The 27,279-nt window shown below is 40.5% G+C and overlaps 4 protein-coding genes across 5 annotated transcripts; 2 read left to right on the forward strand and 2 right to left on the reverse strand.

The window, feature by feature from the left end:
- The first annotated feature begins 562 nt into the window (after positions 1-562).
- On the forward strand, positions 563-16,215 carry LOC136448058 (protein lin-54 homolog). Of its 2 annotated transcripts, none has more exons than XM_066447169.1 (16): positions 563-692; positions 3,156-3,271; positions 5,417-5,947; positions 6,168-6,383; positions 6,951-7,133; positions 7,719-7,893; positions 8,558-8,709; positions 9,249-9,353; positions 9,714-9,842; positions 10,242-10,339; positions 10,613-10,687; positions 11,149-11,251; positions 11,810-11,947; positions 12,284-12,483; positions 12,854-13,035; positions 14,019-16,215. In XM_066447169.1, the coding sequence occupies exons 2-16, from the start codon at positions 3,209-3,211 to the stop codon at positions 14,033-14,035; spliced, it is 2,367 nt and encodes a 788-aa protein (XP_066303266.1). In that variant the 5' UTR covers positions 563-692; positions 3,156-3,208; the 3' UTR covers positions 14,036-16,215. The 2 variants fall into 2 exon arrangements, with proteins under 2 accessions (XP_066303266.1, XP_066303267.1); XM_066447170.1 differs by having other exon boundaries at positions 12,854-13,029.
- A 144-nt stretch (positions 16,216-16,359) lies between these two features.
- LOC136448056 (malignant fibrous histiocytoma-amplified sequence 1 homolog) lies at positions 16,360-22,977 on the reverse strand. Its single transcript, XM_066447168.1, has 2 exons — positions 21,719-22,977; positions 16,360-20,030 (listed from the first exon to the last, which is right to left on the reverse strand). The coding sequence occupies exon 2, from the start codon at positions 19,983-19,985 to the stop codon at positions 16,914-16,916; it is 3,072 nt and encodes a 1,023-aa protein (XP_066303265.1). The 5' UTR covers positions 19,986-20,030; positions 21,719-22,977; the 3' UTR covers positions 16,360-16,913.
- A 110-nt stretch (positions 22,978-23,087) lies between these two features.
- Positions 23,088-25,459, reverse strand: LOC136448059 (large ribosomal subunit protein mL43-like). Its single transcript, XM_066447171.1, has 3 exons — positions 25,278-25,459; positions 23,851-23,957; positions 23,088-23,397 (listed from the first exon to the last, which is right to left on the reverse strand). The coding sequence occupies exons 1-3, from the start codon at positions 25,427-25,429 to the stop codon at positions 23,174-23,176; spliced, it is 483 nt and encodes a 160-aa protein (XP_066303268.1). The 5' UTR covers positions 25,430-25,459; the 3' UTR covers positions 23,088-23,173.
- A 278-nt stretch (positions 25,460-25,737) lies between these two features.
- Positions 25,738-27,279, forward strand: LOC136448416 (inhibitor of growth protein 1-like). The gene is made up of 2 exons (XM_066447900.1): positions 25,738-26,014; positions 26,483-27,279. Exons 1-2 carry the CDS (start codon positions 25,849-25,851, stop codon positions 27,160-27,162), a joined length of 846 nt encoding a protein of 281 aa, XP_066303997.1. The 5' UTR covers positions 25,738-25,848; the 3' UTR covers positions 27,163-27,279.

Genomic DNA, 27,279 nt, shown 5'->3' on the forward strand with positions numbered 1-27,279 from the left:
TGAATGTTCAAAGTATTATCTAAATATACCAACATTGAAAAAAAAATGTTTACCAACATTGAAAAAAAAACAAATTTTATCAACATTGATGTCAAAAATACAGTGCTAAATTCTCAAAACCACTTCATTTCTGCATGGATAATCTATTTTGAGAGAAAAAAATTGATGAAAATAGATATTGCAAGAATAACAATCGCTTATCAAGAGCAAGGAAAGAAAATATGATTATTACTTAAATCAAGATATGCTTAAATCTCAAAAAAAGCACTTTCTTTCAAAATCATCTCACAAAGATATTCATGTTTCTTTAAATTTTGAAGACAATAACGTTTCACATAAAAGTTTAATGAATTGAATTTTAATAAATTGAATTTGCCCTAACTTTATCATAAAAAAAACATGGTATATATTTCTTTTACTAAATTAACTCACAAAGATATTCTTGTTTGTAAAAATCACCTAGGCTACTGCTTTTCGCATAAATTTTATCGATTTGAATTTGCCCAAACTTAATGATGTTTTTGGGGGTTATGGGGTCTTGAAATCCCCACCCTTCCCACAATGCATTGGGCGGCCCGGCTCCGCGTAGACGTTGCAGCATATTATGGGTTAGTAATGGTGGGCGCGTGATTTTGAACAAACAGCGTCGAACTGAAGACCTGAACTTCTCCAGCTTTATTTTCCGTCTCCAGGTAAGTTCTCACCGCACACGACAGGTTAAACTCGGTGTAGACCGTGTGGTTTGGTTCTGGGAGCGGTTGTTGAGGGAAGGGTGAGGAAACGGGCGTGATGTATGCCGGGTCATCCCCAAACCGCGCGAGAACACGAAGCAGCAAAATGGCAAATGGTGATCACTCTCTCTCTCTCTCTCTGATCGTCTGAAACCCGGAATGACTGCACAGATGGCAGAGTCTTCCACGAAAACGCACCAAATTTCTCTTCATTTGTTGACAAAATTGGTCAAGGCGGACGTGTGTACGTATGATTACGCCATGAAAAATACAAACAAATGTAGATCTCAGTTCACAAGGGCATCGGACTGGTCTGATGTTTTGAGGGTCATTTTTGGGCTGCACAAAAATATGCTGAATACGCAGCATGGAACAAGGATACTGGGGTCGATTAGAAGTTTTTGCTAAATTTTACCTTGCTGTTAAAAGTTTTATGATTCTTAAGAAAGGTACAAAATCGTCAGGGATGATATGCAATTTTTGTTTCCTCCTCTAGTTTAGTGACAAGTTTATGAAGTTAATTTTAAATACGATTTGTATAATTCATCATGTGATGACAAACATATGATCATCTTAAGCTTTTCCAAAGAATTAAGATGAAAAAGTAATTTTACAAATTGTCACCGATTGTCATAATTTCTTAAGATGCCATCTTTAAAATTTTGGTATTCTAGCACATTTGAACAGAATGATTTGGTAATAACCTAATTAGTTATGTTAGAAATAAAGGTAAAATTGTCTACAGGCCTGCCTTTTAATAGCTTTATACTTAGTGTCATACATAGATTCAAAATCAGTAATCTAACAAGAAATGTATCCAACCTCTATAAATACTAGAACTTGTCTAGAAGAGTATGATGCATGCACTGAGCGATAATATCAAGAAGGTTTTTGGGGCTCAGAATTAGCCTGGTTACATCCTCCATAGTAACCGCTTGCTCAATCTTTACGCTTGCTAATTTGAGCCAGCCGCTGAGCAGTTACTATGGAGAATGGTACCTAGGCCAGCTCAGAATGGTCATGTTCTAAAAACCTCTAACATTGTGATTACATTATTAGTGATGGTACAGTGTACATTTTTATATTATGTATACTGTAGTGGAAACCATGTACTCTTTAAGATTTTCAATGCACAGTATTTCTGACAAATTGACAAGATTGTTCTTTACATTCATTGATAGTTTAACTTTCACAAGAAGGAAGGGTTCATTTTTTTTACCTGTTAGTGTTACAGTGTTAGGCCATGTTGATTTGATTATATGGATGACATACGCGCACATCAAGTTTCGTCCATTTCCACCCCCCAAAAAATGTAAATCGTGGAAAGCAGCTATAAAATGAGCAAATATATGCCGTAATTGCAAAAAGATATTTCGGAAAACAGATACTAATGTCTAGAATGCCAAACTCAAAAGAAGTCCTAGTTTTTCTGTAAAAATCTTGTGCTGCCAATTTTCTGAAACTATAAGTTATAACTTATATAGTATAAAGTATAAAGACATCAGCAAACTTTTCACACAGAAACAAAGCTGTTTCCAGGAATTGGTAGTGGTAGTGACTGGTATACGTACTAGCTAGTACTTACCTAGCTGAAATTAACAATGGAGAATCATACAGGGTGTCAGATAGTTTATCTAACGAAGGACAATTTGAATAAAAGTTCTGAATACTGGATTATGTACTAATGTAGTCAGATGAAGACAACTACAATCAGATTAAATGTTGTTTTTATAAGATATAACATAATCCTGTCTACACAAGGTAATGTATTAAATCAATATGGCGGGACAAACCTAGATTGTAAGTAAGGAAGTTAATTCAATTATTTGTCAGACAAAAAGCTTGTTAAAATAATTTCACAGCAACATAGATGATACGTCTTTCCCTTTTTAAACTCAGTTTTAAGTATAAGTTTGAACATAGATGATACATCTTTCCCTTCTGAAACTCAGTTTTAAGTAAACGGTACTGTGAATTCATTTATTTTTCTACTTCATGTTACAAGGGAAAAGAAGGAAATAAATGTATAGTACAGTACACGTAGTAATACATTGGAAACACATATTCGCGGCGTCATGAAATCCTGTTGGATAGGTTGCGGTGGTTTTGGAAACCTGCGAAAGTCAAACCATTGCAAACGTTTGAAGACTTAGTTTGTGAGAAAATCTTAATTTCATTTACTTATTCTATCTAGTATTTTACTTTTAGATTACTTTTACCACTATCTACTGTTTAGATGCTGCCAATAGATGGACTATTTCAAACAAATCGGTTTGGTTTTATGCAGCTTTTACCTACCAAAGTACAAAACTGGTGTTGGTACTTACACTGTGTACATGTAAATTACTCGTTGAATCAGTTTGCTGGTAGTTATGTGATACAAACTTTTAGTAAAACAAACATAATAACCAATTATCTTTCCAGTATTCTTAGACTGTTTGTGAGAAAGACGACTATCTACTTTGTGCTTGCTGCCCATGGATGGAGGAACACCACAGGATTCAACACAATCTCCTTCTGTGACCGAACCCAACATGGAGGTACAGAAACTACACATATGTAATACATAGATACAAACAAACCTGTTTTATTTAGTGATGTGTATACGCTATGCTATGTACATTAGTCTTCTACTACATGTGGGTAGACATTACTAGAGAAAATTATCAGAGAAACTTAAGTAATAACTGACATGATACAAGAATTACTTTTAGAAGTTTTAGCGTGAGATCTATGGCCCTTCCTCGGTTACTGTACATATGTAGATTATACAATTCCTGTGACACATATATGTCACCTACTTTGATTTTAAAGGTTTACATTGTACGAATGACATGTGTTACAGGAAGTTCATTCCATTACTAGTCTCATGTCTCTTTGAATATTCATTGAATTTGCCTTATTTGGGGGGTAATAATGAGGTACTCTAAGGCTTCTTGAGGGGTTAAGTTACTGGTGGTCAAAGACTAGTAGCATCCCTGGTCAATCTGAATTTTATACTTGTCAGAGAATTTGCTCCCTTGGGTAAGTAAGGGTAAGTGTGGTTGGAGCATATGAGGGCATGGTTCTCCTCTTTAGAAAAAAACAGGATTAGTATCATACTCATAGTGATTCACATACACATTGAGGATGGTAACACCCACTTATTGGCCTGTGTTCAGCTGCATAATTGTTCTTCCTTTAAAAGTTACTATTTATAAATAGCATTATGTAAAATTTATGATGGTATTGATTCCGGATCAGTCCATAGTGATTCTTGGCAAGGAATAGAATTTTCAATAACATCCTTCTAGTTATACTGATCTACATGAGATATGATGCGAGACAGTCCACTTTTGTGCTATATTGATATGGCAGCGTTCGAAATACCCGTCTGCAATCTGCAAATTGCATAAATATTTTCAAGATTGCAGAAGAAAAATTATAGAATCTGCAATTTTGCAGAAGAAAAAAATCAAACTCGGGATTCAATGGCTCTCAATTCAGGAGATTATATAGACTTACTAGTACTAAGCAAACTAGCGGCGCTGTAAATAAATTGAAGCCCACAGCGCCGCGCGAGATGGCGGCGTTTCGGTGCGTTCGAACTGCCTCAGGTGCTTCTTGAGGTCAGTTTTTTCGGGGGGTCTCGACACTTTCCGTGATCACTTCGGGGACGAATCATGTGAGAAAATGTCAAATTCGTGCATTTCCGTCAACCCTCGCTAATCTCCGCGGTCACGATATCGGGGCCGGCAAAAGTCGGGAAAACAATTCCTGGATGTTTCTCTAGCGTAAACAAGTATGTCGCAAGCTGCGATTTCTTCAGAGCTCGAACTCGGGGCATGGGCGCGATGACAGAAGGAACGAAACGGTGGCCACTTCATTAGTCCGTGGTCCTTGAAGCCCAGATTGCAGCGATGAAGTTGCGAACTACTCGGATAGATATTGAGCACCGCCTTGTGTGGAAAAGGCGGAACATTTTCTCCTGTGCCGACACAGTGGGGAGGGGGGCACCCACGTGAAAAACTAACATCGCCCGGCCGTCTCTGGAGTCTCCCCGAATGTCCGAAGTCGGAGTCCGATGTTTCAAACCGATAGTAATGTTTCAGATTTATACAAAAACTACACAGAGGCCAAGGTTTGCGTAAAGGCGTTTTATTTTGAATTTTACATTTTTTGTCGGTTTTTGTCACAGGTCGTGTGATCTTATTTATTTTACGCATCAGAACACATATTTCTCGCAAGAATATAAATTACCCTTGTCCTCCTTATCAGGCAGGCTGTTGAATTTGTTGTTAATTTTGATACACATACTGAAATGATCAAACGAATATTTGATTTGATTGATATTGAATAAATATACTTTTGCTGTTGCAATTTTCGCTATTATCAATTTAATATTTTTCACGCACATGCATGTTATTGCTCTTAAAAACTTTATAGTGATAATCAAAGATAGAGCGAGAGAATAAAGAATTACAACAATGTTGCAAAGCTATAGATATAATGTAAATAAGTAGGCATTATTAAGTTGAGAAGGTTGTAGTATGGAGGCTTGTGTATTTGCAGAAAATATTTTCAAATTGCAGAAAAAAATTTTGACATTCTGCAATATTGCAGAACACTGAAAAAAAGTATTTCTACCACTGTATGGTGATAAATGTAGACTATTGGTTGTTACAATATTCAATGATGTGTTCCAGGGTGTTAGTACCAGCGGCGGTATAGACCTTGGACAGGACGTGTTGGGTTCACTGACAACAGAACAGGACTTACTGGCCCTCTCCACGGAGGCCCTGATCAGTTCCGTGTCTGTGGACTCTGGACAGCTGCAGACGGACCCCATGACACAGCTGTCAGCCGAACAGGTGTCCAGCATCCTCGGGGAGCAGACACAAACCGTCGCAGACCTACCCGATGCGTCTTCTTTAGACGCAACGGTGGTTAACCAGCAGGCAGACCTAGTACAGGTCACACAGCAAGGAACGGTACAGCAGCCACTGTTGGTGCAGTCTGCGAGCGCTCAGCCTGTTGTAGCTCAAAGTATAGGTCAGCTCACGGTGTCCCAAGCCTTACAGACTGTTTCGGCAGTAGGGATGGGGGGGAACACCGTGATGCTCGCTCCGGCGTCCAGTATGACCATGACAGCACAGTCAACCCAGCAGCCGGTACGTACGGTACAGGCGGTCTTAAAGAGGCCAGCATCAAGTACAGGACCTCCTGTCATAACCAAGGTATTCATTCTCATGCTGTTAGACTTTTTCACACTCACTTTTAATGCTTTCTTTTTGTTATGGTACTAGCATTCTATCTCATGTTACCTGTCAGCTGTCATTACTTACTTGTACTTTTATTTAGTAACGTCTCCTCAGCTTTTTTCTAAGTTGCCTGCATCAAGTGTCTTCCATCTTGTGCATACTAGAATAAATATAATTTGTATTTTGTCATGTATAGGTTATCATAACTAAGACAGCGTCTGGCCACGCCATTGCCACGACAACCGTGGTGACAACAGCGACAACTCAGCAGCAGGTCGTGACCCAGGCAACGCTACAGTCTCCCACGAAAGTCCTGCCGGCGTCACCAATCATTATGGCACCCGGTACCCCAGTAAAGGCTCAGCCTCCCCCAAACAAAGTCCCTATTTCTCCTCTCAAGACACCAACTAAGGTCAGTATTGCCTTTTCTTTCTTCCCAGCTGACTGAGGACAAAGCTTTTGTTAGCTAGTAGTGCAATGCGCCTTTGCTACGACTCTCATATTTAGCTACACACACCCCTTATATTCTTCTTGATAAGTATGTTGGGTTCTTTTAAATGTAAAGGTTTGAATCTTAAAGCCTGAAGTTCATCTGTACATGGGACTGCTGGCTTAAAGAAGAATGCAATCCCTTACAAGACTGAAGTTAGGAGGACAAGTGGAATTTCGAAAATCATACTGTAAATAATAAAATTCATTTCATTTCACGGTGGCTTTACTTCGCTCTAGGAGGAAAAAAGAAGGTCGCAATGTTCTAAATTCATTGGCTAAAACAAGTCTGCAATACAATAGTCATACTTCAGGAGTCATTTTCAGGATGCCATAAACTTGCGCCGATAAGATCACCGAGAAAACCCCCAAAAGTAAAGCCATCGCAAAGGTTTCCAAAACTTACAATATCTTCAAGCTTTCTATTTCAACACGGTGCTTGTTGTCAGTTAGATGACTATGTTTGTCTCTATTCTATTTCCCACTCCAGGTAACAGTGGTACCAGTGAGCATAACTTCCCCTCCTAAGCGGATAGCCCCTGCCCCGGTGGTGGCCACTACTGGAGCGGTGTCCAGCGGTGGTCCAGTAGTGGTCACTCTGTCCAAGGTTCTCCCTGGGACCACCACCCACATCATGTCCCCAACCAAACTGGCCATCAGACCAGCCACAATGGTAGGTACTGTAGATGGTTAAATATTTGCAGTGGTTTTGTGTTCATCTTTTTTATCATGACTGGCAGCTTGAGTGCAACTGTGTACTTAGTATTGAGAAGTACTGGTAGGTTACCATTATAGGGCCACAAGATTGTTTTAAAAAAGATAAATGTACTAAAAGTACATAAATCCAGCGCTTGAAATGCTGGGTGCATATGCACCTCAAACGGGAGCTGTGCACCTAATTTTTGACTGTGGGTGCATCAGTACACCTAGATATTTGTGTAGGTTTACATAAGGTACTATTGCAGACTAGAATAACAACATATTCTTGAGATTGGCATTCAACAAAAAATAGTGAAACCTCTGAAGAGAGGCAGTAAGGTTTGTAATTTGGCTTTGCTGAGATTCTACTTTAGTTTATTTAGGAATAATTTATTGTGTTTCTTAATCTTATTACCAGGATGTCTAACCTTCATCAGCATAATTAATTGTATGTTGTGCACTAAACTTTTTTTCTGTGCACACAGATTTTTAATCTCAGTACAATTCTGTATCAGGTTTTCCTACCAAGACTTACACAGGTGTTGTGATGTTTTGACAGGTGACCACAGCCAAACCAGTTGGTACACCTGTGCAGATGCAGCAGCCGGTGCAGAGCATCCGCCTGGCGACCCCGCCCAACGTGCAACAGATCCACGTGCCTGGCTCCAAGTTCCAGTATGTCCGACTGGTGACCACGACCACAGCAGCCCCCAGCCTAACGTCCAACCCTTCAGGTATGTGCCACGTATGTTGTTTGTAGACAGTTTCTCTATGTCTAAAGCCATTCGTATGGTTGTTTGTTTGTTTGTTTTATTTAGATATCCTTGAGTGTTACATAAAGAACCACTATTCTACCTGGAGTCCACTTACAAAATGATAAAATGACATGGACATTACAAAACGTATGCAAAAACTAAAATCATACAAAATCAAATATAGTGAAACTTAAAAGTGAGCGGGAGAAGTCAGAGGTCAACATTTGTACTTCCTTAGCTCCAGGACACGTAAAATTTAGCAAGATAAAGATGTGGGGAAGTTGTGCACTGAAGTATTTATTTGCTCCTTGAAACTGTGTGTGCCACACCACATAATTTCCACCCCAAACTCGCTGTTTTCATGTTGATAAATAATTTCAACTATCATGTTTTTTTATTCAGTAATGTTTGAAACAACCCATTAGATCTTTGTGGCCTATTAGGCTAGAAGTACATGTATAGGAGCCTGAATTAGCTGCAGTTTTTGTGTGTATATGTCTATGTAAGTTTTGAATTTGCAATGTCTTTTGAGAAGAGAATTTGACAGTTTTTCTTTACAAGAGATTCACCAATTCAGACTTGAGTTTTGCAGCATGGAAGTGACAATTGTTAACTTACAACACCTGCAAAAATATTCCTGCAGTTATGAGTAAACCGAACATGGTGACAGCTGGGCAGGTGAACAGGACAGTGACCATCGCACCTGCCACAACCTCTACTGTAGCTGTACAACCTAAACAGGTCATACAGACCATCCAGATGAAACCTGCGAACATCCCCATAGCTCCGGCTCCGGTAGGTTTTCTCATGGCTGGACTAAATCATTACTATAATGTAATGGAAAAAATAGACATAGACTCACGTAGTTTCAAAGGGAGAAAGTGGCATAGGTCTTTACACCCTAACAGCTTGTTTTGGGATTGCAGGGACCCTTTTTGATGGAAGCTTTGAAAGAGTACATGTACATGTATAACTCAAGAAAGGACTGTTGGATTTTCCTGATCTGTACTGTAGTTGCTTTTGTCAATCTTATAACGAGAGAATCCACACTTGCTGTATGTGTTTCTAGTAACACCTATTTCTGTTGGACCCATAATGCTAGAAATGTATATCCATAGTGGTCTTGTAATAGAAAAAGTCAAATACATATGGGTTAGAGGACTTTAAAACTGTAATCAGTGACTGTTAATAGCAAGATTTATTTAGGAAATTTGAACCTTTAGTCTTACTATAATTTTTAATGAGAGAATAGAAGGGCAATGCTTGGAACATTTCTGTATATATTTTTTTGGGCAAAGTTATAGTAACTAAGAGTTGGGCCTCTCTTTGCTCAGATCCAGTCCAAGCCCCTAACAGGACAGGTGCCAGTGTCTGTAGCCATGCCACAACAGAGAATCATCATGCCTGCAACCAGCTTCCAACAGATACGCCCCAACCAGGTTGGTACTGTAAAACAGCTTTGTCTTGCAGACTAGGAAGAGGACCACTTGTTGAATCCCTGTCAAAATTGTTAGAAATTGTAAAATTCATACACTTGAAATGATTAAACACTGTCTATAACAAATGGAATGAGAATCAGTAAATGAAGGACTTGGATAAAGAAATCTGGTTTCAAACTATACGTTGCAGATTGAAATGAGTCTTTCAAGCCATCTAAAGAAGGGAGGTGCCCTTTATTAATCCAAAGTTGTGAGATGTGTTTTTGAAGTAAAGTTATCTACACTTTTCGATTGTATGGTAGAAGCGTCATAAGATTGTTTTGGAGAATGTGTTTTGATATTTTTCTCCTCTTTTTTCAGCTGACTTCTGTGCCCAACATATCGCAGCTACCGCCCGGCACCTTCCTCGTATCTAACCAAGGAGCCAATCAGCAAGGAGGAGGGGTTCAGACGGCGTATGCTGTGGTTCCTGCGCAATATGTTCAACAGGTAAGGTACTTTCATATTTCGTTCGCAGGGACTAATTTTTCAGTAGGATTGGAAAGGAGATGTTCACTATGTTTTAAGTGTGAGGTTGAAGCCACCATAGTAATGAGTTTATGATGAAAGGTCTCAGTGAAAACTCCAAACATGAAGCAAGGAATGCCAGAAAGGAGTTACACAAGCAACTGGATAACATTTTGAAACAGACGTTTCAGACAGCATCTGCTATCTTAAGTTAAATAAAACAAGGAATATTTAACAGTTTGCAGTTACTGTAGTTTTCTATATTTCAAAATCGGAACTGACTAACTTTTATGTCATAATCCAGCTGTCCATTGTGTCTGCAATGCCATTGTCAGAATGTTTAAGTACAAAAGATAAAAATAAGTTTTTCCTCTTGCCCAGGTATCGCAGCAGCCCAGCACCACCACTAGCTATGTCCCCATCACAACAAATAACTTCCAAGCCACGACAGCCGCCCAGCCTCGTCAACAAGTCAACGGGTAAACAACTGTTTGTTTTTTCCCTTTTCATATGTTTACTTTTTAAGGAACCAATCTCAGGAAAGAAGACAAATTTTCTGTGGGAAAGTTCTCTGTCATTTCATGATCAATTGTGTGTTATTTAGTAGTACAATTGTGCATCACTAGCTTTACATATTTGTAATATGGTATTGAGAAATCACGAGTGGAATACTATGCAAATTTATAACTGCATTATAGTTCAGCATTAGTGATTAGAAAAATGGTGTAATTAAAACTTGTTTTGTTCCTCAGCACACTCAACACAGAGCAAGTTGGAACCAGACCCCGCAAGCCTTGCAACTGCACCAAGTCACAATGTCTGAAACTGTGAGTAACATATTTGGTACTTCTGCATAACTTATTCAAAGCAGTTCATAAATATGTTTTAAGGCTATTTTGAAGAATGCTGTAAATGCAGAAATGTTCGCGGTGGTTTTATGTTCGCGGTTTTCGCGGTAAGCTCTTCTTTTTCCCTCCCACCTTGTCTACTATTGTCTTAAACCACCGCAAACACTCCATTTTCTCCCTACGGCAAAATTAGAACCACACAAACTTAGATGCATTTACCGTAGTTTAGCATGACTTTGAACTTGTGGATTGGGTCTTCATTGGATAAATGAACTAAAGCTACATGTACAATGTATATGTTTGCTGTGAAGTTTCGTGTTTTCTCTTTAAAAGGGTTCTTTTAGTGGAATCAAATGTAGGCTGTCTTTTGTACAAAGTTATAGATGAAAGTTCAGTTCACAGTATTTAGGTTTACATATTAAGTGCTTTGTTCCTCCAAGGTACTGTGACTGCTTTGCTAACGGCGAGTTTTGCAACAACTGCAACTGTAATAACTGTTTCAACAACCTGGAGCATGAGGCTGAGAGGGCAAAGTCCATCAAGGTATGTATAGAATATCAATTCCAAGTAGAAATAATCCTGAATTTTTCCTTCTAAATCAGTTTTTCAAACATGAAATTATATTAGCCTGGTATCCACCCTCTTCCCTTGTAGAATATTCTATATCCAGGTAATCAAGAAATGTTTGGCATTAGAATATTTGCCTAAGATTTAGGCGAGAGCTCTGATTGGCTCCAAGTCAGGTGGTCTGTTTCACGCCATGGCATCAGGGTTCAAACAGGCATTCGAAAGTTCAACCGTTACACTGCTTATTTGGAATACCATGCGGTATTCAATTCTCAAAATAATGCAGGACATATTGTACTTTTCGGCAGAGAAGCTGTTAGAAGAGCAAGCCAGACCTACATTTGTGTGTGTAGAACTGGATGGATACCAGACTAGAATGATAGCAGTAACTGGTTTCCCTCCTGAAGTACAAAATTACTGTAGAGAATGCTGTACTTAAGTAAGTCGTCACCAAACCTTGGATAGAAACAATACATCGAGAATTGAGTGTATTTATGTGGTAAGGATAACGTCTTCCTTGCTGGGTTATCGCAGGCCTGTTTGGAGAGGAACCCGTATGCATTCCACCCCAAGATTGGTAAAGGCAAGGAGGGGGAGGGGGACAGAAGGCACAACAAGGGCTGTAACTGCAAGAGATCTGGCTGTCTGAAGAACTACTGTGAATGTTATGAGGTAAGTACAAACGGTGACAACTGATGTACACAATTATTAATATCAATTTATCACTCTTTTTCCTCTGACATCTCTGTCTGATATTACTAAAATCCTATTTAAGTCTTAGTGTTGTGTTAGACAGTAGTTTTGGAAATTCAAACCTGTGTATTTTGTGTACAAGATGTGCTTGTCCAACATTTGAATAGGTTGAGTTTTGGATGCTGCTGGTTTCTATCTGTTTACATCTGTTAATTTAGTAGCAAAATTATAAGTTCTGCTGTTCAACCAGCTAACAACATGAATAGATTATGGGCCCATTTCAAAGATTCAATGTTTTGTGTTCCTTCGTTGTAGGCTAAAATCATGTGCAGTAGCATTTGCAAGTGTGTGGGCTGCAAGAACTTTGAGGAGAGCCCCGAGCGCAAGACGCTGATGCACCTGGCAGATGCTGCGGAGGTCAGAGTTCAGCAGCAGACCGCGGCCAAGACCAAACTGTCCTCACAGATACAGGACATCCCAGCCAGACCGCCAGCAGTAAATACTGCTGGAGAAAGGTAGGATGGTCATCTTTCTCTATACTGTGCAGGGCTTTTTCTAAAGAGGGGAACAGGGGCGCTGCCCTTCCCATGCCATGACCATGTGCCCCATTACCCTGAGTAGCAGATCCTCTGACAAACATAAAATTCTGATTGACCAGGGATGCTATAGGTCACATGTGGCCAGTCTTTAACTATGACCTGTTAGGCAGTAATTTTGCCCCTCAGGAAGTCTTAGAATGCCCTATATTAACTTGAAATTCTCTAAAGCTCCACATTGGGGAAACCTTCCACACCATCCCCCTACTTTAAGTCCCTGCAAACATACAACGATTTATATGATTATTTCCTAACAGTTCTGACTGTAGTTTATTATTTTTGGCTGTAGGCTTCCCTTCTCCTTCGTGACACGAGATGTCGCGGAGGCCACGTGTTCGTGCTTGTTGGCGCAGGCGGAGGAAGCGGAGAAGGCGAACTGCTCGCCGGCGATGATGGAGCGTATGGTCCTGGAGGAGTTCGGCAGATGTCTGCTTCAAATCATCCACTCTGCTGGGAAAACTAGAGGTCAGTGTGAGTATATTTTACGACTATGATTATCATGATTTAGTGTGTGATTTTGTCTTAATCTACTTTGTTATCTTATGTTAGGTATTTGATCATTCTATGTCACCGGTAGTTTTTATTTCAATGGTCCTACAAATTTTGATATAACTAAGTCACATTGTCTCAATATTAAAGATTTTATTAATGATGCTGTCTAAAATGTGTTGCAAATACATGTACATCATAATGTAGTTACAAAATAGAGCTAGTTTACATTATTTCATTGGAATATGATATTCAGGGCTCGAAATTCATTTTTGGGAATAGGTGCACTGGTGCACCCGACAAAAAAAATTAGGTGCACAGAAAAAACTTTGGGTGCACCACACAAAATGAAATTCAATGTCAGCAAAACAAAATTACCAAGTTTCACTCTCTTAAGAACTACAATCTGTAATTCTATAGCTAACTAGATACATCAAGTAGAATACAACGAAGGGTAATTTTAGCTATTCTGTCTAAAAGTCAACTAACTCAAGATACTTACATTTCAAGAGTATTTTCTGTATACTAGTGTACAATAGCACCCTTACCATATAGCCTACAAAAATATCTAGGTGCACTGGTGCACCCACAGTCAAAAATTAGGTGCACAGCTCCAATTTTGGGTGCACACAGGTGCACATGCACCCACTATTTCGAGGCCTGATATTAGAATCCTAATTTGTTTTAAAATGAATGTTGGTCCACAGCACAATTATGTATTCCAGTGTGATGTTTTCCTTTTAGTGTGGCATTTAATGCCTACACTGTATTGTATTTAGAAATGTCATTACTAATTCTTAACTGTTTTGTTGATTCAACTTGCCCATTAAATTTCTTTTCTAATTTTAATCAATGCATGATTCAAATGCCTGAGCAACTCAGTGTTTGTCAAGTTAGTATCTATTAATTTCTTGGATTATAATTTGCAAATTCAAACAAATAACTCACAATATATTTTTCCACAGCTCCGAACAATCAATGAAGCCCCACAGAGAACTGAGCTCCATAGAAGATCATCTACAAACGGTCGCATTGTATATAAAGAACCGGATTATAAAAAATCTGATTTTACGTTCTAAGGGTGCCCTGTAAATAAGAAAATTCTTGGCATGTCTAGCTAAAGCACTTGAAGAAAGGAAACAGAAAGAAAGACAATGTAGAAGACACCCAGAAGACAGTGATTTTCTTTTCACATGTATTGAATGTTGTAGCCAAATAGCAAGTCCTTCACTATATATAGATAGGTGCTATTTTTTGTCACTTGTTTTAAATCATAACTCTGTCATTCAAAACACTTTTTTTCTCAAACAAAGAGGGACCTAAAGCTTTGCTATTTATTTTGCTGAGCAAGTAGATGTTTTATGTTTTTTTGAATTTGTATCATAAACGTTGGATTGATAATATGTATCAATATGTAGTAAAGTTAAGGTTGATAACATTGAAAATGTACCATTAAAAAGTATGGGACTGTTTAACTCTACTAACCACAATTTTGACTCAAACAGAATTATTGCAAAATTTGGAGGTGGATCCAAACATATGTACTCAAAAGTCCTATTGGACAATCATACCTCTGAATACTTTTGTTTACTGTCTATGATTGAATTCCATACATTCCACTTACTTATTTGTCATATTAAGTTCGTAAATTTATCAAAGACGTTACTAAAAAAGTGTTACTAAATATTTAGTTTCATTACTCAGTTGGAACTAGTACTAGTGCTACATTTATGGAAAATACAGAAATCATGGCAGCACGGAATAAAACTAGTGATAAATCTACTATTCTATATCTTTTGTAGGTACAGATATTAGTCAAAAATGTTACTACGTCATGAATTACAAACTTTAATGTATTTTTGGTGGTTTATGTGTGTTTTGTTTGTATGTTTGTAATAATCAAAAACAAAGGATTGTTCTAGGTACACTGTTTATAAAATTTGTGTATATATTTTTTGTTGTTATTAATAATGAAGTTATTCCACCATGTTATTTGCATGGATTGTTTGTTGGAATTGAAAATGGCACTGATACTAGAGGAAAGTTATTAGTGTATAAAGGCATACAGTGGATTATTCTTTCTACAGCTGTCATAGACAACAAACCATGTTTATGATGTTTGCATGTTGTTGTCTTCGGGGTGAGCTCTAAGTCCTGTGACAAAAATCTGTTATCCCAATTTGGTAAAAAGAAATGTCTCAACCATGTGCATGTGAATGCTCTTTGTATACTGTAAATCATGAAATGTTCACTGTGGTTTTATTTCCACAGTAACACCTCCAGTACGAATATTGGATTACTACTGTACAACAGAATTGTTCCATCCTTGAACTGAAAACGCCCCAAAAAAACCTTTCCCTCAGAAGAAAGTCCCCCGAAATATAAATCAATTTGCCGTAGCTATTAGATACATTATGACAGGAACTGCACGCATCCTTGCTATCTAATCTAGTCTGTAGTATAATGTGCTATGTATTCTTTGCTTTATTGCTGTTTATGTCATAGCTTTTGTAATGTCCACCTATTGTATATACAGATCCCAACCTGCATTGTGTAAACTCAGAAAGGTCTACAGATTTTTACATGCCTGCTCAAATCTACCGATTTGAACTATTGAATGAAATAAAGCTAGGAAATGAAAGACTTGAATGCATAAGGCCACACTAACGTATGTTCTTGGTTTTGAACAGTTTCAGGCAAAAACCAACTAAAAGGACACAATGAAAACAGAGAGCTGGGAGGAAAAGTTGAATCTCGCTACATACAAATTGTACCTTTTTCGCTCAGACTTTTGTCATGTTGATCCAGTTCAGCATTGCATTTTATTACGAAAACCAGGACATTAATTTGAATGGCCTAACCATGCATTGAGTACAATGTCTTGCTAGGTGAAGTACCAAGTGAGTGTTACAAACCACAATAGTTCAGAAGAAATAATTTGGGGGGTGGAGGGGACAAACTTCTTGTTAAGTCTAAATACTGACTGTATGAAGGGAATGGGTGGTATCAGCAAGTCACAATGATTACACATTATAAATGTCTAAATATTTGGATGCTCAAATAGTAAACTAACCATTCTGATTGTATACAACATGTTTGAAATGGCCTGTATACCAGGTATTCAACTGTATTAAAAGATTAAATAGTACGTTTTCTTGTATAGCCCAGTGTCCTGTTATTACTTAACCTTCTCCCTGCTGCCTAACTCCGTAACCAATAGGGAGCTGGGTGCCAAACGGCTACTTCAGTGTATTAAAGGTTAAACTGAAACACCCCAGATTGGAAAGAAGTGATCATGGCACAATGTCAAATAGAATACTTTATTCGCTCCACTCTGTGAATGCTATTGAATAAGTTCTCACTCATAATTTTTTTCGATAATTGCAGGATGATTAGCATTCTTTTAGATTTTTTTTCGTTTATCTTGGTTGCTCTGTTACAATACAACTATGTTGTACCTTTTACACACATTACTATGAGATCATGAGTCATCATTACGTATTGAGTATTGTCTACCATTTTGGATGCCGGGTACATTTCGATTTGCAGTCCAGTAATTTTGTAATGACATGCATATGCAAATTTCAAGCCAGGGCTCAACCAGCCAACATGGCGGACCGTACTTGCGTAATGATGACATCATAGTCACGTGCGTGCAAGGACCCCATAAAAGCTGTGACATCATGTGAAAAGCATCTCATTTTACCAGGTGTGAGTTAAAAATTGATGACCATAGCCCTCCTGTTGTGGTTTTACAGTTTTTCTTGCCATCATTTATAACGAGCCTAGGTACGGATCCGTGGTTAGCAAGCGAAAAGATGAGTCAGCGGTTACTACGGAGGATGGTACCCTGGCTACTACTATAACTGTGGATGAACCAGCATTGCTGAGACCGACTCCTTATACATAGACCTGGGACACCTAACACTAGTCATGCCCACCACGTACGGCTGGTGCAGGTTCTCCTCTGGGTACCTGTACGGGTTCTCCAACTTCTGCTTGATGCAGTGAGCACACGTGACGTAGGTAGAGAACAGCGCCCCTGGCCACTCACCCAACAGTTCTAAAAGATGAGTAAGCAGCGGTAAAGTCGCGTTCCACATCCGAAACGCCTCTTTGATTTGTCCGCGGGTTGATAGAATTATCTCAACGTTCGAGCCGTCTTGTACGCGTTCCACGAGTAAGGGCACTCCGCCTCTGTGCGCGACCATTCCGTCTTTCCAGTCTCTTCTCTCCTGTACCAAACGGTTAACCCTTGTAGACCAACGCTCAAACAGTCCCGGTGGACAGAACCCGCGGATCTGACACCCGAGCTGTAACTGTTCCTGACGATTTGGGAGATCTTCCGCCCAAATGTCGATGAGGTCTGCCGGTTGAGAGGCTTGCTGGTAGCCGGGGAAGTAGTGACAGCTCGCAAACAAGTCCTCTTGGACGCTGTCATCTTTTACACCGAAACATAGCTCACACGCTTCTAGGAGTGAAACTAACGCTTTCTGGTCATATGTTGCTGAAGAACAGGGTTGTAGCAACCCCTCTAGTAGTTTAGTCGACAGAAAGTTCATGTCTCTGAACACACTTATTGCATCTGTTAAGTCATTCCATCTAACGTCCGGGAAGCGGATCTTGCCTTCTTTGAGAACGCTTTCCATGTTGGGGGTTAGGGCTTCTTTCAGAACGCCTGCAAGCTTGCCTGGGTCGTGGAAAACGTAGTCCGAAAGGCTGGGGACATGGGGGAATCGTAGAAGTGTACCGGTGAGTTGTAGGTGGTCTAGCGCGAGCCTCAGCCTCTCTATGTTCAACCCTACCCGCTGGCCTAGCCTCAAACACTCGCGCCACGTCAGCCACACCCGAGGTTTCCGACGCTCTTCTTGCAGCACCTTCTGTAAGTCGCTCCACGTCTGTGGGACTAGCCGCTTCATGACTGGGAACTTGGCTATGTCGGTCACTTGGGACATTAGCTCGTTCCTTAGTTCAGTGATTCCCTGGATATTCTTACCAAGACCAACAGGCATGAGAGTTGGGAGAATTTCTAGCCTGTTCTCCAGTAGTGCTTTAGCTTTGTCTCGTCTTTCTCGCACCCATTCTGGAAGTATGTCCTTGACTTTGATGCCAGGTTTGGATTGCTTCCCAGTCTTTTCCACAAGGATGTCGACTCTCTCTTCTTGAGCTTTCGCCTCTTGAAGTTGCCGCCGCTGCAAGACTTCTACTTGAGTCTGGACATCTTCGCATCTGTCTCGTAGCCTGTCTGGCTTGCACTTGTCTGCGTGTGTACCAACCAAAAGAACCGTACTTCCCGGCGAGCGGGCGTTCAGGAGATCCAGCCAATACCCGACCGCGTTGTAAAACTTGGAGGGATTGTAGGACTGCAGGTTGACGGTGACAATGTTCACAGCGCCGTCTGTCAGAAAGTATTGGTACAGCAGGTTGTAAAGTTGGTTCCCGCCGAAGTCGTAGACCTCGAACTCCACGCCCATTTTTGTATCCCATGTTTTGATCTTGGTTACCCCTGTGCGGCTGGTTTGAGAGGCTGCTCTTGGGGGTTTCCCGTACATCAGACCGTAAACAAGACTGGTTTTCCCGGCAAGGCTGTCTCCAAATACGCACAGTTTGATGCGCGGCGTGCGCACGACTTCCGAACGCTGAAGTTGCTCCTGGTAGCTCCTGATCGCCACCATACCTGCATCACATATGCGTCTCGGAGGCTGCACTAGGGGGTTACCATGTGTATGAAGATGTCTGGCGCTCTTCAAACGCGGAAGCTTGCCAAAGTCGGCCGGTAGCACCTCCACGTTGTTGTCGCTGATATTGAGATGAAACAAACTCTTCAGATTACACAACCCCTCTGGCAAGAAGTCCATGTTGTTGCCCGATACGAGCAAGTACTCTAGGCTTTCTAGTTTACCTATGTCGTCCGGCAGAGTGACGAGTTGGTTGTGGTCTAAGTTCAGCATGACCAGCCGTGACAGTTTCAGAGCGGGCGGCGGCAACTCTTTGATCTCGTTTCCGTACAGGATCATAGTCTTCAACTTCTGCATCTTGTGGACATCGTCAGGTAGGTTTGTAAGTCGGTTGTAACAAAGGTTCAGCTTTTCCAAGGTGCTGACTTCGATTACTTGTTTAGGAACCACCGCAAATAAGTTAAAGGAAAAGTCCAGCTCTTTGAGTCTCAGGGTGCCGAAAGTGTCCGGAAGTGACGTCAGTAACCCTCCACGAACTGTCATGATGGTGAGCAGGTTCAGTTTAGCGACGTCTTCCGGTAACTCGGAGATGGTGTAACCGTCCTCTTGTCCCAAACCGAGAAAGTTTCCCAAAGAAAGACTCTGCAATCGTTTCAACTTTTTGATACATTCCGGGACGCATGCCAGCGGATTTCCCTGGACTCGCAGTTCCCTGAGTTGCGACAAGTTTCCTAGCGTTTCTGGTAGGAACGACAACTGATTATGGTCCATTATTAGGTCCGTGAGCTGCCACAGTTTCTCGATGTTGTCGGGGACCACCGCTATCTTGTTCTGAGATATGTTCAACTCCTTCAGTTGTGTGAGGGACAAAATGGCGGACGGGAAAACAGCGAACTTATTACTTCTCAAATCAAGTACCCGGATGGTTGTGAGGAGACCGAATCTTTCAGGAAGGGCCGAGAGTTCATTTTGATAAAGATGCAACCCGACCAACCGCTGGAATGTCAGTACCACGGACGGCAACACTTTTAGACTATTACTAGCGAGTCTTAGTTCTTTCAAACGGGTGAGGAAGCGTAGTTGTTGAGGTAACAGCGCCAAGTCGTTGTTGGAGAGATCTAAGACTTCGACGTCTCGGAGTTGGACGACTTCTTCCGGGACGGCCTTGAAGCCCCGACTGCGGAGGTCGGCCCGAATGACCTTGGGAGTGACGAGGTACCGCTTGTCTGCCAGCCGCCATGATGAATATGCCATGACGTCACGGGCAGCTGTACCTCACCTCAGTCCACCTTGGGGTTCCTACATAGAGTCAGGGGATGGGGTTAGCACTGTATAGACAGAAGTTATATACTTTAACTTAACGCTATTGTTGAAGAGTATCAAAGTTCTTATGGCAACAAAATACAATAGTTTCTGATTGTATTCAACTGAAATAATATAATTGTGGCAAACCTGTACCCTTCGAATTCTCCTATTATTGAGAATTGCACCATCAAAAAAACACTTTCCCCTCGGAAACTGGCGCAGTGGCTCCATCACAAAAAAAACGCACATATTCACCGATGATAGCTACAATCTGTCCCATAGTTTACAATAAATCGTTGAACGTTACAATTGTTACCCGGTTGGTAAACATGTCACCGTTACTAGTTTGGACTAGATCCTCACTTCTTCCGGCAAATGAATAGGGCCTTTCTCAAAAGTAAGTGGGGTTAAGCATATCGTGGCATGTTCTTTGGACGTTTTTGTGGTACACGTTTGTTTGGATCTTTTTAACACACTAATATCTGTAATCTTTGCACAATGGACAGAGTTAACAGCCTTGTGCATGCAAACCATTGTGACACATATTCTATACATGTATTCATTAAGCAATTTCTTCCGTGTCAGTAATCTCCAATGGATGTAGTGTCGCAGGTGTTGCGATAAAATGTTGAGAAATGGAACATTGATACACAGTACCAAAGATTACTATCTCTTTGTGGGCTTTTCTTTCCTTGTAGTAGAACGCACAGCGAGCTCATTTGTGGAAGTCCGAAATATGATACAAGTCAGTATAGTCTCAGTATCTAGTTCTTTTTAACATCATTTAAGTCGAGCATGTTACACACACGTGGCGCGAACACGACCATGGTGCACTGTTCTACTTTTTCATGTCGTTTTTTTCTGCACTGATGGAGTGAACATTTATGTATGCAAACACATACAGTGTACAACATATAGACTATCGTCAGCATAGTAAGGCTTAACATCGTTGTCCTGTCACAACTTTTATTCTATTTTGTTTGTGTCAATGCCGACATCGGTTGTGCGTACCGTTAGTGTTATGTTCCAAAACATCGTTAACGGCACCACGTAGCAGTGTCGCGTATAAACGTCTTGTAAGTGCTTTGCAAACATACAAATGGTTTGTCTAGAGGAAAAACAAAGATGTCAAAATCTCCAAGATAGCGGTGACGAAGAGAATGACTGCGTTGTGAAGATCTTAGTACAAAAGGTACAAAAGTGTAAGTAATATGATATCCGATATAATTTTAAATGGATGCGGCAAATTTAGGATTTCTGTTCGCAGACGAGTTTTTAGTGGGCTATTTCTTAATCTCACAACAAGCATGCCCCGAAACTTGCAAAATATGGAATTCATGTTGGACACTTCATTTCAATTTCGCATTCATTTCACCATCAAAAAATCGCAGTCAAGTTCCAAGCTATATCGCAGCGCGATATTTGTCATTTACTATCTTTGAAAAATATCACGTTTTAATCATATAAAGAATAAAAGAACTACTATTCAGCCCTCAACGAAATCTTTGCATCGTAACGACACAATGGGTTACTATTTACGAAAAAAATGAATACCCCTCCCCCCAACAAAGCTAAGCCATATGCTTTGCTAAACCACTTACCCCACAAGCTAACCAAGAAGACACGTCTACACTAGTACCAACATTCACTGTTACATTCAGAGCGTGTCTTACAAATCTTACCTCTGTTCATGGTTCCTGTACGTTCGGTCTCCGTAGATTCACCGCCATGAGTGTGTATGTGTGTGTGCACGCAGTGGCTTTACCGACTGTGCTGCTTACAACACCCCCTTTTGGGTTACCCCCGTTACTATGTACGGTGACACCCTACCCTCCTTACCCTAGGCTACCTGAAGCCGGCCCATACAGTCATTCCATCCACATGTCTTTGTATTATACCGTACGCGTGAACTGTATACGATCGGACCGCGGCCACCTATTGTATGGGTCAGTAGTACTAAGGTTACCCGTCTCAATGTAGCAAACTTTACCCTCCACGGAGATTTGTGTTTGGTTTAGATTCTTCAATCGGTTGAAAGAAAGGCGACTATTTTTTCAAGTTGACCGGCACGTAGTTAGAAACGACCTAGCTGAAACCTACACAAAGACGGTTTGTTGGTAAAGCTTCCCATTCACTGTGAATATAGGCTGGATATGTATCTAGTTTGGCTAGGACGTGAGACAAACAACATTAAGTGTGTTTACATGTAAATAAGGGAAAAGACGCAGTGAACTAGTCCGATTCACATTGTGTCACTGTGAAACCAGAGAAAGAAAAAAAGCACAAGTATTTCTAATAGGCTATTAGATATGGTACATCGATATAGTAAGTAATTGTAAAGCAGCCATCCTCAACTGAGGTGAAGCAAGATACCTTTTCAAGTACAATGTAGTTTATGCATGTAGTAGTGCACTGCGGCTTTGCTACGGCTCGCTTTTTCAACCAAGGACACTGAGTCACCCCTACTCTTCTCGTTAAGTGTGTTGGGTTCGTTTATGTGCAAAGGTTTGACGCCTGAGGCTTACACCTTGTCATATAGATATACTTTTGGGAAAAGGGACATTGAAGTCTTGATTCATAACTGATGGCTAATGTAACATAAGATATGCTATAGCAATCCAAAGTGTCTTCTAACAAGGTCCAATGTTTTACTTTTATACCCCATAACTGAAAAGAAGAAAACTTTGATTTAGTCTGTTTCAAAAAGATGACAATTATGTTTTTCTTTCTGTTGCTCCATTTTTTTCTGAAAAAAGCTGACAATCAACAGTTTAAATTGGCCTGGCCTAAGTATCTAATATAATGGTAGATATTTGACAGACCGAAGAAGAATTTTAACCTAATAACAAAGTACCAATAGAGCATAAAAATGGGCTTTGTAAGCTATTTCAATAATGTTGATTTGGAACAATTGTTATTTATTGACAGGGCTCAAATGCAACATGCAATTTGAAGCCGAGCCAGAAACCTGCACAAAAAAAAGCAGAGAACTGAACATAGGAAATGCACAAGTTTAATAGGATAAATCATGCACAGAAATGTAATTTTAACTACTTTGCTACGCTTTATTCACATACACTGAACATAAAGTCTATCTTTAGTTATTCTTAAGTCTGTCATAAACACATAGTGGGTCATTATTTTGCAAGACTTTTAAGTTTCTCTTCTAAAGCTGCTGTAGTATTGGATGGTCTGTTTGTGAAAGGCGTCCACTGTCCCTGTATGCTGGGGTTCTCTGTGTGCTGTGTCTTACGTAGACGGACCAGCGGCTGTCCTGACCGCCAGACCAGCGACTGTACGTGTTGCTGGATCTCCTCCGCTGATTTCTTATCCAGGAATACGGTGTGGATCTCGCCATTCACTGTAACAATACAAAAAAAGGCAACATACAAATTATGTCCAGTTTATGTATGTGGGATATCTTAATATTTTTTCCATATCCTGCCTTGAAATTTGGCTGCTATTACAACAAAAGATGCAGTTGAACAAGTTTTATCTTAAACAAGTTTTATCTTAGTAGGTACTCCAAATCATTTACAGCTACATAAGAATTAAAACACAAAACAACAAAACAGAATTACTGTGAATCTCAAAGTGTTTGTAGTGGTGTTATTTTTCCGGTGACCTCTCTGCCACAAACTCATGACACCATCAATATGCAATTTCATTGTTTGACGACTGTAGTACAGAATTGTTTCACCCACAAACTTTAAATACAGTCAACCCAATTTCCCTCCTGTTGCGAAATTAAGTCCTCACAAAAATAAGTGAATTTACAGTACATGTACAAAGAATGTGATCTTTGCATACTCACAATACTCTGCCACTACTCGAGCATGTATCTGAGGCTTGGGGGTGACATAAACCACAACTCCTGGGTTCACTGCAGCAAAGTCTAGTAAGTGGTTCTCTACGTAATCTCTGTGGAAAACAAACAAAAACATAGTTAGAACTTGAAGCTGTAGCTGCACAAGAACAACCTGAGCTGTCATTTTATCAAAAAATCATTTCTTCATGCGTACAACAAAGTGTAGTAGTGTGTTCGCTAAGTTCTTGCGAATTTTAGTGGTACAGACGAAGCCACTTAATTGCAGCTCGGATAAACGCACCTTCCATTTAATTGCACCGAATCCCAATATCCAAAATCGGTTCCCATTCACTGCATTGTTAGTGACTCCGCATATCTGCACCGCGCATGGTCACCAATGCCGGATAACTGCACCAATTTTTTTCAAAAATCCTCGACAAGGTAACTGAAAAGGTGCGCTAAAATCGGCAAACGCGGTACAAATGAGCCGATACCTGCCGGTGTAAAGGCGCAATACCGCCAATATGTTTAAAACTGTTTTGAGTAACAAAAGAAGGCGGTCTCCATTGACAGTTACGTTGATAGGAATCGTAAGGGAGGTCCCGGGCGTGTCACCCATAATCAGTAACCAAGTTTTAGTTTCAATTCCTAGTTTCATGGCGGTACATGATTTACGTAAATCGACAACTGCACTCTACGTAATGTAACACAGAAACTGTTATCCCATGAGTGGCATGACGATGTTTCAGAATGCCTCCCCTGTAACATTACGTGTGTTATAATGCGGTAGGTCGCATGGAAAAATGAAAGAATGCAAAATGTTTTAAAACAGGTTCGTCGTCATTTCTTTATTTTCAGCAAAGGGTCAATAAATAAAGTTAATAACTGAATAATTTCGTCTCTTTTCTTTGTGCTAGTGTTTCTGACTAACAGTACACCCCCTCGCCCATGGTGGTGCGGTCCAGCTGGGCATTTCGCATAATTGCACCAGCCGGATAATTGCACCAAAAACGCTGACAAATGGGTGGTGCAGTTAAGCGGATTCTACTGTATGTTAGAACAATAGTTTCTGATATATCATATAATACATGTACCAGTCTTTAGTCTTTTCAATTGGATGACTTTTTTTTAAAGTAAACAACATGTTTTTGGAAATTTGGCTAAACATAGATATTGTTTAACCTTAAATATTGATAAATATTGATAACCTTATTTTTGATGGGTCAAAGGTCAATAATTTTTAACAAAGAAAAACAAATTATGTTCAGTGTAAACAAGAATGAAAGACATTTTTCATGCTGCTAGGATGGTAAACAACTGATCTATGTAACATATTAGCTAAAACATAAAATCTGCACAGGAAATTCTGGAAAAAAACATATGCATGCCCCCCTCCCCACGACTTTGATTTAATTCCACAAACAAATACAGACCTGACTCCCCTACTCTGCCCGCTCGCCTTGCAGAATTTCAGCGTTATTCTCTGCAGCTGACAGACATAGCGACCGACGCCGTTCTGTAGCACACTCTTGAGAAAGCCGCTGGTAACGGTACGACCTGTGGCACCAACTATGTGATTCGCCATGATTTTTCACATGGACTAGCCCGCTCCCGTATGACCAGTGACCTTCTGCAAATTTAAATAAAGGACTGTTCAATCTTTATTGGGGGAACAAAAAGTTTAAAACTGAACATATTTCCAAAAACATTAATGCTGAACGTTACGACCTTTCGTAAAAGTTATATGTTAAATATTCTAAATATTTCAAATAGTATTGTTGGTTATTTTATGGATTTTAAACAAAATAAATCCTCTACCTTTTTCAATATCTTAAATAGAAACCCTTAAGATTATATGGTTTAGTCTAAATCTCCCATCATGCACTACGGGCGCGAGCTTTGTTTCCGAAGGCGGCCATTTTGGTGTTGTGAGGAAAGACGACCGGAGACTCTCCAGTGTTGTGCTTTTCTTTCGCCCGCCAAAAAGCGGCTTTTTCTCGAGTCATGCCGGGCAACGAGGACGGCGGCAGCAAGGGCCTGACCCCCCGGGTTGTGGACGAGCTGTGCGCGGTGACGTACGTGGAAGACTACCTGGACTGTATCGAGTCGCTACCAGACGACTTGCAACGGAACGTGTCTCAACTGAGAGAGATAGACGCCCAGTTCCAGGGTAGGTTACTACCACCGTTTTCCTTTTGTACTAAAGGAGTTCAAGTCGAGTCCCCGCCCCTACATCTGTCCGTACATAATTTGTGACCAGTATCTATTATGCGGAAAGCCCTCGTATGCACATGTACTAGTCGTACTTCACCGCCTTTATTTGTCCCAAATTCATAGCGTTCCATGTTTATTCTTTTGTAAACAACTATCCGTAGTTCCGTACCCATGCTACTTTCACGTGAAGGACTGAGCAATGCCGAAAAAAGTACGTTAGCAAAGTGGTTCCATAAATTCTGTTGTTATATATTTTTTTCCAGAAAGCTTTGTAGAATATGACCCCCCTCAAAAATCTATCTGACGCCACAAGAATAGAATCAGCACAAATAAAAGCACAAAACATAAACATATTCTTATCTGTAAGGAGTTCTTTGGAGTTGTGATATTGACCGTTTTTTGTGTATTATTCTTCCTTCTGCAGAAGTCATGAAGGAGATAGAGGAAAGCCAGGAGCGTTACTTGAACGAGAGCGATCCCATCGTCCGGCGGCGTAAGCTTATCCAAATCCAGCGCGGATTGGTCAAGAGTCAAGAGCTCGGAGACGAGAAGCTTCAGCTGGTCTCCTCCATGGTGGACATGGTCGAGAACCGGGCACGCCAACTGGACGAAGACCAGCGGAATCTGGACGCCGGCAAGGACACCGACAACCAACCAGAGATCATCAAACCCGAGCAGCCTCCGGAGAGGAACAACAAACGGTCGCGGCGGCAGCGAAGCCACGAGAAACGAGAGGCGCAGGACAAGGATATCCCCAGTGACAATCCCAAACCCGTCAAGAAGAAGAAACGTTCAAAGGCGAAAGCGGAAAAGCAGCGCGAGGAGCGGGAGAGCTCGCCGTCCGAGCTAGCCATTGATCCGAACGAACCCAGGTACTGTCTGTGTAACCAAGTGTCCTACGGAGAAATGATTGGCTGTGACAATGAGGAGTGTGAAATCGAATGGTTCCACTTCGACTGTGTCGCACTTCACAACAAACCCAAGGGCAAGTGGTACTGCCCAAAGTGTCGCGGGGACAAGGCGACGGAAAGAGGGCCCGGCATCGACAAGAAAAGCCACGGACACGATACAGACGAGAAGAAAAAACGCGGTGGCAATAGGTAGTATGTCGTCCTTCGGGCAAAATATTACCAGGATGCAACATTGACAATATTACTGAAAACTGGTATGAACATTCTAAATATTATATTACCTCTAACAAAGGTCTATGAGTTACATTAA

The sequence above is a fragment of the Branchiostoma lanceolatum genome, chromosome 14 (genome assembly GCF_035083965.1).
Source record: "Branchiostoma lanceolatum isolate klBraLanc5 chromosome 14, klBraLanc5.hap2, whole genome shotgun sequence".
Classification (NCBI taxonomy): domain Eukaryota; kingdom Metazoa; phylum Chordata; class Leptocardii; order Amphioxiformes; family Branchiostomatidae; genus Branchiostoma; species Branchiostoma lanceolatum.

Bases quoted from the DNA above. Each gene is read 5' to 3' on its own strand.
- LOC136448058 (XM_066447169.1), top strand. From the start codon at position 3,209: ATGGATGGAGGAACACCACAGGATTCAACACAATCTCCTTCTGTGACC. The intron at 7,134-7,718 runs GTAGGTACTGTA...ATGTTTTGACAG, and splicing joins CCATCAGACCAGCCACAATG to GTGACCACAGCCAAACCAGT. The intron at 9,354-9,713 runs GTTGGTACTGTA...CTCTTTTTTCAG, and splicing joins AACAGATACGCCCCAACCAG to CTGACTTCTGTGCCCAACAT.
- LOC136448056 (XM_066447168.1), bottom strand. From the start codon at position 19,985: ATGGCATATTCATCATGGCGGCTGGCAGACAAGCGGTACCTCGTCACT.
- LOC136448059 (XM_066447171.1), bottom strand. From the start codon at position 25,429: ATGGCGAATCACATAGTTGGTGCCACAGGTCGTACCGTTACCAGCGGC. The intron at 23,958-25,277 runs GTCTGTATTTGT...TGTTTTCCACAG, and splicing joins GGGCAGAGTAGGGGAGTCAG to AGATTACGTAGAGAACCACT. The intron at 23,398-23,850 runs GTGAGTATGCAA...GTATTGTTACAG, and splicing joins TCGAGTAGTGGCAGAGTATT to TGAATGGCGAGATCCACACC.
- LOC136448416 (XM_066447900.1), top strand. From the start codon at position 25,849: ATGCCGGGCAACGAGGACGGCGGCAGCAAGGGCCTGACCCCCCGGGTT. The intron at 26,015-26,482 runs GTAGGTTACTAC...TTCCTTCTGCAG, and splicing joins GATAGACGCCCAGTTCCAGG to AAGTCATGAAGGAGATAGAG.